General features: G+C 40.4%; 1 protein-coding gene across 1 annotated transcript; it reads left to right on the top strand.

The window, feature by feature from the left end:
* The first annotated feature begins 6,471 nt into the window (after positions 1–6,471).
* On the top strand, positions 6,472–6,975 carry LOC134291334 (uncharacterized). Its single transcript, XM_062858963.1, has one exon. The coding sequence runs from the start codon at positions 6,472–6,474 to the stop codon at positions 6,973–6,975; it is 504 nt and encodes a 167-aa protein (XP_062714947.1).
* Positions 6,976–13,255: the final 6,280 nt, after the last annotated feature.

The following is a 13,255-nucleotide window of genomic DNA, read 5'->3' as shown; positions in this document are numbered from 1 at the left end:
TCCTTGAGGAATACCCTAAGAAATTTTTGGAGAAATTTCTTCGAAAAATTTCTTCGAAAAATCCTTTAATGAATTCCTTCGGAATTACCGGAAAAATATCTTTGAAAATTTCTAAAGCAATTCCTTCGGAAACTCCTGGAGGCATATCTTTGAAAGTTGCTAGAGGAATGCATTCGGAAATTTTTAATGGAATCAATTAAAAAATAATTTCAGGAATTTATTTCGAAAATCCTTGAGGAATTCCACCGGAAATTCCTTGACAAATTCTTCAGAAATTTCTTGAGGAATTCCTTCATTTCTAAAGCTCCTTGAGATATTCCATAAAACATTCCTTCGAAAGTTCTTCTACGATTTCCGTTAGAAGATTCTTCGGGAATTCCATGAGGAATTTCTTTGAAATAGGTTTAGAATATTCCTTGAGGAACTCCTTCGGAGTTTTCGTGAGGAATTCTTCCGAAAATTCCTTGAGGAATATCTTCAAAAATTCTTGGAGGAATTCATCCGGAAATTTCTGTGAGAATTCCTTCCCAAATTCCTGAAGCAATTCTATCGAAAATATTGAAAAAATTCCACTAAAAATCTCATGAGATATCCCTTCTGAAATTCCATAAGGAATTTCTTTAAAAATCTTCCAAAACTTCCTTGAAAAAATATTTCGGAAATTCCTGAAGAAATGCTTTTTGTGATTTATTATTTCCTAGAGGAACTCATTCGGAAATTCTTTGAAGAATTCCTTTAAAAATGCCTTGATAAGGAAAATTCGGAAATTGTTAAAGGAGTTCGTTTGGAAATTTTTTTGACATATGTCTGATATGTCTTATGGAATATCTTCGGAAATTTCGTGAGAAATTGTTTGATAAGTTCGTTGAGGAATTTTTTCGGTTTTTTATTCATAAATCTTTACGAAATTCCTCAAGGAATTCCAGCGATTCCAGATCCTTGAGAAGTTTCTTCGGAAATTCCTCAAGAAATTCCTTCAAAAATGTATTGCGGAACTTCTACGAAAACTTGAGAAACTTCTTCAAACATTCCTTCGGAAGCACGTTTGGGGATTATGTGAGAAAATCCCAAGGATTTTTTTTTGAGGACAACCGTCAAAAATTTTTTGAGGAATTCATTCGGAAATTTTTGGAGGTTTTTCAAGGCAAATCCATAAGAAATTTCTTTGGAAATTCCGGGAGGGATTTTTTTGGAAATTCGTAGAGGAATTCCTTCGGAAATTCAGGAGAAAATCCTTTGAAAATTCTAGGAGAAATTCCTTTGAAAATTCCTGAAGGAATTCCTACGGAAATTCCTCGACAAACTCCTCCGGAAACTCATGGAGGAGTTATTCAAGAAAATCCTGGAGGAATTCCCTCGGAAATTCTTGGAGGAATTCCTTCGAGAACTCGTGGAGGATTTCCTTCGGGAATTCCTGGAGTAATTCCTTCGGAAATACATGGAGAAATTCCTTCCTGAAATTTCTGGAGGAATTCCTTCGGAAATTCACGGAGGAATTCCTTCAGAAAATCCTTGAGCGATTCCTTCGCAAAACTCCTGGAGGAATTCCTTCTGAAATTTATGGAGGAACTCCTTCGGAAATTCGTGAAGAAATTCCTGGAGAAATTCTATCGAAAATTCCTGGTGAAATTCCTTCAGACATTCATGAAAGAATTCCTTCGCAAATTCCGGCAGGTAATCCTTTGAAAATTCCAGGTGAAATTCCTTTGAAAATCCTTGGAGGAATTCCTTCGGAAATTACTGCAGGAATTCCCTCGGAAATTCCAGGAGGAATTCCTTCGGAAGTTGCAGAAGGAATTTCTGTGAAAATTCCTGGAGGATTTCCTTCGGAAATTCCTGGAGGATTTCCTCCAGGAATTTCTGAAGAAATTCATGGAGAAATTTCTCAGGAAATTCCTGGAATTTCCTAGAAATTCCTTTGAAAATTCTTGGAGGAATTTCTTCAGAAATTCGTGAATGAATTCTTTCGGAAAATTTCTGGAGCAATTCCTTCGGAAAATGCTTTAGGATTTCCTTCGCAAAATTCCTGGAGGAATTCCTTCGGTATTTCCTGAAGGAATTCCTCCGGAAATTCCTCGAGGAATTTCTTCGGAAATTCGTGAAGGGATTCCGTCGGAAAATTTCTGGAGGAATTCCTTTGGAAAATTCTTTAGAAATTCCTTCGCAAAATTCCAGGAGGAATTCATTCGGAAATTCATAGAGGAGTTCCTTCGGACATTCATGGAGGAATGCCTTCGGCAATTACTGGAGGACATCCTTTAAAAATTCCAAGAGGAATTCCTTTGGAAATTCCTAGAAGAATTTCTTCCGAAATTCTTGGAGGAATTCCTCCGGAAATTCCTCGAGGGATTTCTTCGGAAATTCGTATAGGAATTACGTCGGAAAATTTGTGGAGGAATTTCTTCGGAAATTCATGAAGGCATTCCTTCGGAAAATCCTTTAGAAATTTCTTGGCAAAATTCCTGGAGGAATTTGTTCGGACATTCATGAAGGAATTCCTTTGAAAATTCCAAGAGGAATTCCCTTGAAAATTCCTTCGGAAATACATGGAGTAATTCATTCGGAAAATCCTGAAGGAATTCCTTCGCAAAATTCCTGGTGGAATTTCCGGCAGAATTTCTCCTGGAATTTCTGAAGGAATTATTCCCGGAATTTCAAAAAAAAATCCTTCAGGAATTTCTAAAAGAGTTTCTCCAGGAATTTCCGAAGGAATTTCCAAAGGAATTCCTCCTGGAATTTCCAATGGAATTCCTCCGACATTTTTAAAGAAATTCCTCTAGGAATTTCCGAAATAAATGCTCCACGAATTTCAGAAAAAATGCATCCAAGAGATTCCGGAGGGATTTCTCCAGGAATTTCCGAAGAAATTCCCCTAAGTACTTCCGAAAGAATTCCTGCTGGAATTTTCAAAGGAATTCCTCCATGAATCTTAAAACGAGTTCGTCCAGAAATTTCCGAAGGAATTCCTCCCGGAATTTCCGAAAGAAATCCTCCAGGAATTTTCGAAGGAATTCCTAACGGAATTTGTAAAGGAATTCCTCATGAATTTTCGAGGGAATTCCTCTTGGAATTTTCAAAAATAAAATCCAAAAAGACTTTCCGAAAAAAAATCTCCAGGAATCATAAAAAGAATTCCTCTAAGAAGTTTGGAATGATTTTTTTTTAGGAATGTCCTAAGGAATTTATCCAAGGATTTTCTCAGGAGTTTCTCTATAGATTTCTGAAAGAATTCATCCAGAAATTTCCGGAGGTATTCGTTCAAGATTTTTCGAGGGAACTCAACAAAGAATTTCCGAAGGAATTCCTCCAGAAATTTCCAAAGGAATTCCTTCAGGAATTTCCGAACGAATTCCTTCAGGAATATCCGAAGGAATTCCTTCAGGAATTTCAGAAGGAATTCTTCCAGGAATTTCAGAAGGAATTCTTCCAGGAATTTGCGAAGGGATTCCTCCAAGAATTTTGGAAGGAATTCCTTCTGGAATTTTTAAGGAATTCCTCCAGGGTTTTTTAAAGGAATTGCTTCAGGAATTTCCGAAGCAATTCCTCCCCGAATTTCTGAAAGAATTCCTCCAGGAATTCCTTAAGAAATTCCTTCTGGAATTTCCGAATGAATTCCTCCAGGAATCTCCAAAGGAATTCGTCCAGGAATCTCCAAGCAATTTCCGAAGAAATTCCTCCCGGAATTTCTGAAAGAATTCCTCCAGAAATTTCTGAAAGTATTCATCCAAGATTTTTCGAAGGACCTCGCCAAGGAATTTTCGATGAAATTCCTCCAGTAATTTCCGAACGAAGTCCTTCAGGAATTTCCGAAGGAATTCCTCCCGGAATTTCCGAGGGAATCCCTCCCGGAATTTCCGAAAGAATTCCTTCAGGATTTTCCGAAGGAATTCTGCTAGGAATTTCCGACGGTATTCCTCCAGGAATTTCCAAAAAAAAATCTCAAAAGAATTTTCGAAAAAAATCCTCCAGGAATTTCTGAAGGAATTCCTCCAGGAATTTCTGAAGGAATTCCTTCAGGAATTCCCGAAGAAATTCCTCCAGGAATTTCCAAAAGAATTCGCCCAGCAATTTCCGAAGGAATTCCTCCAGTAATTGCCGAAGAAATTATTGCAGGAATTTCCGAAGGAATTCCTCCTGGAATTCCCAATGAAATTCGTCCAGCAGTTTCCGAAGGAATTCCTCCCGGAATTTCCGAAAGAATTCCTCCAGGAACTCCTAAAGGAATTCCTCCTGGAATTCCAAAGGAATTCGTCCAGCAATTTCCGAAGGAATTCCTCCCGAAATTTCTGAAAGAATTCCTCCAGGAATTTCCGAAGGAATTCCTTCTGGAATTTCCGAAGGAATTCCTCCTGGAATTTCCGAAGGAATTCCTCCTGGAATTTCCGAAGGAATTCCTTCTGGAATTTCCGAAGGAATTCCTCCTGGAATTTCCGAAGGAATTCCTCCTGGAATTTCCGAAGGAATTCCTCCTGGAATTTCCGAAGGAATTCCTCCTGGAATTTCCGAAGGAATTCCTCCTGGAATTTCCGAAGGAATTCCTCCTGGAATTTCCGAAGGAATTCCTCCTGGAATTTCCGAAGGAATTCCTCCTGGAATTTCCGAAGGAATTCCTCCTGGAATTTCCGAAGGAATTCCTCCTGGAATTTCCGAAAGAATTCCTCCTGGAATTCCGCTAGGAATTTTAGAAGGAATTCCTGCAAGATTTCCAAAAATAAATCCAAAAAGTATTTCCGAAAAAAATCCTCCACGACTTTCCGAAGGAATTCCTCCAGGAATTTTCAATGACATTCATCCAGCAATTTCTGAAGGAATTCCTCCTGGAATTTCCAAAAGCATTCCTCCAGGAAGTTTGGAATTATTTTGTCCAGGAATTTCGTAAGGAATTCACCTAAGGATTTCCTCACGAATTTCTCTATGGATTTCTGAAAGAATTCCTCCAGGAATCTCCGAAGGTATTCATCCAAGATTTTCCCAAGGAACTGCCCAAGGAATTTCCGAAGGAATTCCTCCAGGAATTTCCGAAGGAATTCGTCCAGGAATCCCCAAGCAATTTCCGAAGGAATTCCTCCCGGAATTTCTGAAAGAAATCCTCCAGAAATTTCCGAAAGTATTCATCCAAGATTTTTCGAAGGACCTCGCCAAGGAATTTTCGATGGAATTCCTCCAGTATTTTCCGAAAGAAGTCCTTCAGGAATTTCCGAAGGAATTCCTCCCGGAATTTCCGAGGGAATCCCTCCTGGAATTTCCGAAAGAATTCCTTCAGGATTTTCCAAAGGAATTCTGCTAGGAATTTCCGACGGTATTCCTCCAGGAATTTCCAAAAAAAATCTAAAAAGAATTTCCGAAAAAAATCTTCCAGGAATTTCTGAAGGAATTCCTCCATGAATTTCCGAAGGAATTCCTCCATGAATTTCCGAAGGAATTCCTCCAGGAATTTCCAAAAGAATTCGTCCAGCAATTTCCGAAGAAATTCCTCCAGTAATTGCCGAAGAAATTATTGCAGGAATTTCCGAAGGAATTCCTCCTGGAATTCCCAATGAAAATCGTCCAGCAATTTCCGAAGGAATTCCTCCCGGAATTTCCGAAAGAATTCCTCCAGGAATTTCCGAAGGAATTCCTCTGGAATTTCCGAAGGAATTCCTCCTGGAATTTCCGAAGGAATTCCTCCTGGAATTTCTGAAGGAATTCCTCCATGAATTTCCGAAGGAATTCCTCCAGGAATTTCCAAAAGAATTCGTCCAGCAATTTCCGAAGGAAGTCCTCCAGTAATTGCCGAAGAAATTATTGCAGGAATTTCCGAAGGAATTCCTCCTGGAATTCCCAATGAAATTCGTCCAGCAATTTCCGAAGGAATTCCTCCCGGAATTTCCGAAAGAATTTCTCCAGGAATTCCAAAGAAATTCGTCCAGCAGTTTCCGAAGGAATTCCTCCTGGAATTTCCGAAGGAATTCCTCCTGGAATTTCCGAAGGAATTCCTCCTGGAATTTCCGAAGGAATTCCTCCTGGAATTTCCGAAGGAATTCCTCCTGGAATTTCCGAAGGAATTCCTCCTGGAATTTCCGAAGGAATTCCTCCTAGAATTTCCGAAGGAATTCCTCCTGGAATTTCCGAAGGAATTCCTCCTGGAATTTCCGAAGGAATTCCTCCTGGAATTTCCGAAGGAATTCCTCCTGGAATTTCCGAAGGAATTCCTCCTGGAATTTCCGAAGGAATTCCTCCTGGAATTTCCGAAGGAATTCCTCTAGGAGTTCCGCTAGGAATTTCAGAAGGAATTCCTGAAAGACTTTCAAAAAAAAAAAATCCAAAAAGTATTTCCGAAAAAAAAATCCTCCACGACTTTCCGAAGGAATTCCTCCATGAATTTCAACAGCATCTCGTACTTCTTCGATTCATGTCGTCAGCGCTACCACTAGTCTCGATAATAAGCAGCTGCGCTTCTGGGAGGTCGAAAACTTCGACGGTTATAAGGCGATGACTCCGTTGGAAGAAGCGTGTGAGGAACATTTCCGCTACATGGTTCGCCTTCCGGTACGAAACGGAATGGTTCAATTGTTGGGGGATTCTTTTGCGGTAGTTCAACGTCGATTCTGGACAATAGAGCGAAAATTTGCGGCCAACAGCGAGTCTAAGAGCGAATACGTGAAGTTCATAGAGGAGTATGCAGCACTAGGCCATATGGAGTTGAGCCCTCGCGTCGAAATTCCCCAGCTTATCTTACCACACCATGCTACATTCTGCCTCGATAGCTCCACCACGAAGACCCGCGTTGTCTTCGACGCCACCTGCAAGAGCAGTTCGTTGGTCGCTGGTCACACGTCACCGATGAATTTGGATTCAAACCCCCCGCTTGCGCCCTCGAACAAGGTCTCCAAAGGAGAGTTTCCGCAATTCCGCATTCCGCAATTAGCAGACCCGAAAATTCCACGTCGAGTTCTCACGAACGACTTTAAAAGCTACACATTGCATTGCTTCTAACCACTGCTACGGCACTTGCGTCTACGTGGTTTCGTCGGATGTAGCAGGAAATTGCTACCGTCTACCCCCGTTGGTTTGACCTCATCTAATCTGAACACTTTTTAATTTGACCCCCTCTAATCTGCACATCGTTCAAACTGTAAATGGTTCAAACGTCATTCTGCTCATGGAACGGAGTGAAACGGAACGCAGAATCAAAACAAAACAGCAAAAAGGGTTACCACCAGTGTGTAATAGTGTGTAATAGTAATAGTGTGGTGTGTAATAGTGTGTAATAGTTTACAAATTATGTAGCAAGAATCATAAATTCCTTTTTTACAATTTCATTGCTATTGGCAACACTGAACCTTGATAGTTTTCGTTTGATGAGCAACTTTTTATTCTTCTAACAAACCTTTAATAAGAGCAGTGGTTCCTCCATTTCGTGGTTCAGAATTATGCAAATTGATTCCGACTGTTCTTGGTGTATTTTTAGGATTTTTAGCTGAAAAGTTCAGAATTACGAAACCCCATTCTGGATGACATGTTATGCTTAACGTACAAGTTTCAATTATTTTTTTTCTGTTTATCCATTGTTTTGAACTTGTACAGGGAAAGGAAAGTTCACAAAAGTGAGTTCAGTCAACTTCATTATCTCACATACAGACAGAGTACTTTGAGTAGAAGTTCTTTTTACCCAACCGCCAGTTCAAATTACTCAAGGATGCTAAAAGAGCTCAAAAGTTAGTTTAAATGTAAAAGTTTCACGAGAAGGATTTTTGAGTTCCCGTAGAGTTGCATTGTTTCGCACATGAAAAAGGACCAAGCGAAGGATTAGATGGCACATTTAAAAAAAAATAGCAACCCGGGAGTGCGTACAAGGTGTAATTATCCAGGCACCTAAACAACATTAAGATTGGTTAAAAATGAGTAAGTGACATAGTATTGATAGTTGAGTAATTTGAACTGGCTGTTGGGTAAAAAGAACTTCTACTCTAAGTACTCTGTCTGTATTCGAGTTAATGAAGTTAACTGAACTCACTTTTGGGAACTTTCCTTTCCCCGTACAAGTTCAAAACAATGGATAAACAGAAAAAAAAATAAAAAGATGACATGTTGTGCGTTAAGGCATAACATGTCATCCAGAATGGTTATTCGTAATTATGAACTTATTTTTAGGATTTTTGGCTTTTCAGTCCGATTGTGAGATCAAAAACAACCTTATGTTCTCTTACTGCAACGTTTCGACCCGTATCAGATCTTTCTCAAGATGCGATACGAAGCGTCGGAGTATGAGAACATAAGGTTGTTTTTGATCTCACAATCGGACTGAAAAGCTAAAAATCCTAAAAATACACCAAGAACAGCCGGAATCAATTTTCGTAATTCTGAACCACGAATAAATTTCAGTGAACATTTGAATTTATCACTGCTCTTATTAAAGGTTTGTTAGAAGAATAAAAAGTTGCAAATCAAACGAAAACTATAAAGGTTCAGTGTTGCCAATAGCAATAAAATTGTAAAAAAGGAATTTATGATTCTTGCTTGATAGTTTGATTTGATACAAAAGTTCTCATGTAGATTTTTACAATAAAATTAAAATGTCTGGCAACACTTTCGTCAACCCTAATGTTTACATAGGTAGATTGAAATAAGGATTATAATACATAAATTTTTGACTTCATCAATTTATTGTTATCCATTCTAATAAATCCATAATTGAAAACTGGCAACACTGTCATATTATTATTTTTACATCGTTTTCTATTCTCCTTGGTCTAATTCAGCCCAAATCACCTTTAAAGGCATCGAATAATGTTTTCTTAGCGAAACTTGTAAATTGGACTTATTTTTTATTTTAGAGAAAAACGGTTTTCAAGCTTAAAATCGCTGTATCTCTGGAACGGCCAAAAAGACCTCGGGGAGTTAAGCTTTTTCGACTGGAAAATGTCTGATAAACACGATGGAACCAAAATTTTTGAAATCAAAATATACTCATTCGACGAAAAATCGATTTTAAATTTTAAAATTGAAAAAAAAAAACATATTTGGCAACACCACAGATAACAGATGTTTATGCTAGTACAAATTTTTCGCAGAATCCTGTGTAAATGTTCAAAACGATATACGTTGGATCACTACCGCCATCTACTCAACTGATTGCGACATTACATCTAACTTGAATGCAAAAATAGTTCAAAGTTCCACTTTCATTCAAGATCGAATACAATCTTGAATGTAAAATTGCGTAGTGCATGCAATCTTGAAAGCAATCACTTACTATCGATCACTGCGCCATCTCTAAATGATTGCCACATGAGTTTCAGCTGCTCGTTATATACAAAATGGCTGTTGAGCATTTTTACACACATTGCCAATATAAGCATAAACGTCTGTTATCTGTGGCAACACTGTATCAAAAAAATAATATTTTTCCTGGATTTCTCCAACAATTTTCTTCAAAAAATCCGAAGGTCACAAATGTGTATATGTTATATACCGCATTTAGTTCACTACTGGACTGCGAACTGCGACATTATAAGTGCGAAAGCGTAAATAAAAGTGCGCGATTGCATCAAATCAGGTTGATGTCTTCGGCGCACTATTTCTTCAATCTATGGAGAACAAGTGCTCTGAAGACACCGAGTTGATTTGATGGAATCGCGCACTTTTATTAGCGTTTTCGCACTCGTGAAAACTAGTGCGATAGTCCAGTGGTGAACTAAATGCGCTATAGTATCAAAGCTATAAATTATTAAAGGAAGGGAAAACTTGGATTTTTCTTGTATTGGCAAAGACGAGGGGTGCTGCCACGGGCCGAGGGGTGATCCGATCGCACCAAAATTTGTATTTTTTCTTCCTCCATTTAAACAAACATTCCAACAAAATTTGGTCAAAATCCGTGATGGTTGATAACACGCGGTGTGTACACTTGGTGTGGAATGACCCATAAGTAAAATATTGGCATGGATTCGTACACGGATCCGTTGATTGTGAGACATATCCCTTACCTCTTGGCTTTTTGACCGAGCTGGATGGTGGGTGATAAATATGATACTATTTCTAGGTATCTGCTGGATTGGGTTTGTTGACACTTTCCGGTGGCATCTAGGGTGTACATGGCGAGTGTGATTATTATTGGGAAACGATGTACCTAAGTGAAATTACGTTAGAAAATAAATACATCGCCAGAAATTACGTGCCTGGATATTACAAAATTATTTGCTGTGTGGAAGCTCGGCAGGTGGTTACTTTTGCCGTGACCCACGTTGATCACTCGATCATCCATCCATACTCGGATCTTGGTAGGTTACTTCGGGTAGTTAGTTACTGCTTCCGATTCTGTCGAAACGCTCTAAGTCCGCAAAGTTGGACCTATTCAGCCGTCCGAAGTGGATTACTCGCTTAAATTGCTCATTCGTTCCGTCCAAAGAACAAAATTTCCAGATAAAATTCGTTGTCTCTCAGCGAATCCTTAGCGGCGACTAACCAGAACTTCAATCTGGAAACTCCAATCGTCGTTTAAGTCGCTCAACCCGTTTCTGGACAACACAAGCCTCCTACGGAAAGGGAACGCTTGGCAAAGCTGTCGGTCTCTTTGGATACCAGGCCACCAATTCTTCTTCCGACCAAACATTATCTGTCTTGGCTTATCGCTCGCTCCCTTTATCTAAGGACTCTTCATGGAGGACCAACCCTGCTACTGGCAACCATTCGGCAAATATTCTGGCCTCCACGTGGACGCGATCTCGTTCGTTAAGTCGTTCGGCAGTGTGAGACCTGCTTCCGCTGCGCCCCGAAGCCGACGGAGCAGTTTATGGCCCTCTACCGTCTGTGCGAATCACGCCGGCACGAGTGTTTGCGAATAGTGGTATGGACTACTGTGGACCCTTCGGTATTCGTCCGGTAGTTGGGACGGAGCAAACGTGAAAATATACGTCGCTGTGTTCGTGAAAGGCGGTACACCCCGACGTAGTCACCGACCTTACGTCCGTCACGTGTATCAATGCGGTGAAGCGGTTCATAGCACGTCGCGGTTGTGTAGTGAACTTGTATTGCGACAACTCGACAGCATTCGTCGACGCTGGTCGAGAGCTGAAGCAGCTTCGTCGTCAGTACCTTCAGCAGTATTCATGGAGTGGATACTGGGGTCAAATCGTTTAAGCACCCCCTGCGAAGAAAATTTGGCTGTCGATTGTTCACGTTGGAAGAATTCAACACAACGATGGCACAAATCGAAAGTATGTTGAACTCCTGCCCTCTGCGCCAATGTCTAGTCACCCGCAAGATCCGTCCAGCCTTAGCCGGTCACTTCCTTGTGGGAGGACCTCTCTCTCTATATTAGAACTTTTCAACCCGTTTCTGTACTAACGATGGCTATGAACATTTGAATGAACATAAATTTTAAATGTAGAGAAAAGAAAGAAAGAAAGTAGATAGGAAGCTTTATCGAAGTAGGTGTGGAGAGGGACGGGTCAGGGATTGAACCCAGGACCTTCTGCATATGAATCAGAAGCGGTAGCCACTAAACCACCAAGCCCACCAAGATCATCCCCGATACTTAGGAATCTTGTTACGGAACTCACTTTATCCGGTTGGATGTAATATTCGTATCTGTAGCTAACAGACATTTTTCGCGTACAAATAGCTCTAATTGTTCTCCATCTACGGTTCTCAGAAGTAAAGGCCTGACTTCAATCAGCTCGTCATTACTTCTGCTATACTAGTTGATTACACAAACGAATTTTAACAAGTATTGGTGCCAGAAAAGGGTTAAGAATACAATAGAAAATAGTCTGTGGAAATTAATTCGATCCCCCATGTTCCGTAGGGACGGATTCAGACAATCTGTCGAGATTTCGAAAAAGACTGGTAAAAAAGTTACAGGTGTTCTGAGGATAGCCATAATCCCATACATTTTCAAAACTAGCGAGCTCGGGTTAAAAATTCAGTTGAAATTTGGTTGAAAAATAGGCAGTTGGCAATTTAAATTTTTAATTTTCACCTGGGATTACAAGGATTAGCTTGTCCTCGTAGCCCAAATCACCTCTTGCTCCTTTACACTCCCTTCTTCCCATGCCACTAGACCCATCATACTGCGTTCTGGCCCTTTGTAGTCCGTTATGCTCCTTGTTATTGATGATTGAATACTTCGAATCGTACTAGTTGAACCAAGATAAATATCCATAAATTTCATCCTATACCATCATTTACTTTTTGCTTCGCACATCCGGTAGGTATCCCGCTGTGCCAAGAACGCTTTAAAATGTTTCCATTTTATTGCTCTACATTTGTCTTGTCCTGTGCAACACCGCTCAAACAAATCCGATTGTCTTTGCGGGCGATTTTCGAATGCAAAAAAAAAACATCTCCCCATTTCATTTCGAATCGAAGCAATTTAGCCGTACGAACAAATATGGATCACCTTCCGTCCTGCCCCACCCTGTACCTCTGCTTATTCAAATATCAATGACAACGTCGGACGCGCGGAAGGTTCATTTGTACGCGATACTCAGCCACCGATAGCGCCGCCAACAGCTACGCTTGTCGCACACTTTAAGGACCCAAGCAAACCGACATCTTCGGGGACCACACCGCTTGCTCGCTCGCTCCCATCGGGGTCCGCGGCGCACCGTAAAGTGCAAGATGACCCGGGCGGGCGTTTGTTCTGACTGTTAAACTTGTTAAAAGACTGAAAATTACACACATTTCGTGTTGTTTATGGTTGCACCGCGAAGACAATAGGTAGCCGGAGTTGCGCCAGCCGGCAGCGCCTGGTCTGGTCCAAATTGGTGTCATCGATCCTCAAATGCTCATCGTTCGTTAAGCAGGCAGCCAAGCGCTTTTTGGGACCTCTAAGGAAGCCGCCTCCACTCAGGGTTCTATTGAAAAGCGTGCTGAAGAACAAATCTTCCAATTATACAAATGCGTCCGAGCTTCCCTTGGCCCTTAGCCGAGAATTGTCTCTTTTTTGCACTTGTGGCATCGTCGATGGGATGGAAAGAATTTGTTCCCAATTTAAGTCATAATACAATGCATAATTTGTTGCTAAACGTTATCAGGGCAGTTCGATCTTCGCGAATCCCTGCGGATAAGGTAGTGTTGTAGAAATAATAAAAAAGACCGAATAGTTCTGACAGCCTGCGGCTTTGGCTCCTTTTGTTTTTGCTCGCTCTATAGCGGCTTTGGTGTTTCACTCCTCTTACTTCCTTTAGGTGTCTCATCTGTTTCACTCTATGCGTAACTCAACAGATAATTATCAACGATGGCGTTGAAGGCGTTTTTGATGGCTAGCCATTGA

The sequence above is a fragment of the Aedes albopictus genome, chromosome 1 (assembly GCF_035046485.1).
Source record: "Aedes albopictus strain Foshan chromosome 1, AalbF5, whole genome shotgun sequence".
Classification (NCBI taxonomy): domain Eukaryota; kingdom Metazoa; phylum Arthropoda; class Insecta; order Diptera; family Culicidae; genus Aedes; species Aedes albopictus.
Note: the sequence above shows the minus strand (reverse complement) of the source record. Positions and strands in the feature narration are given on the sequence as shown.

Coding starts and splice junctions, on each gene's coding strand:
- LOC134291334 (XM_062858963.1), top strand. CDS start 6,472: ATGACTCCGTTGGAAGAAGCGTGTGAGGAACATTTCCGCTACATGGTT.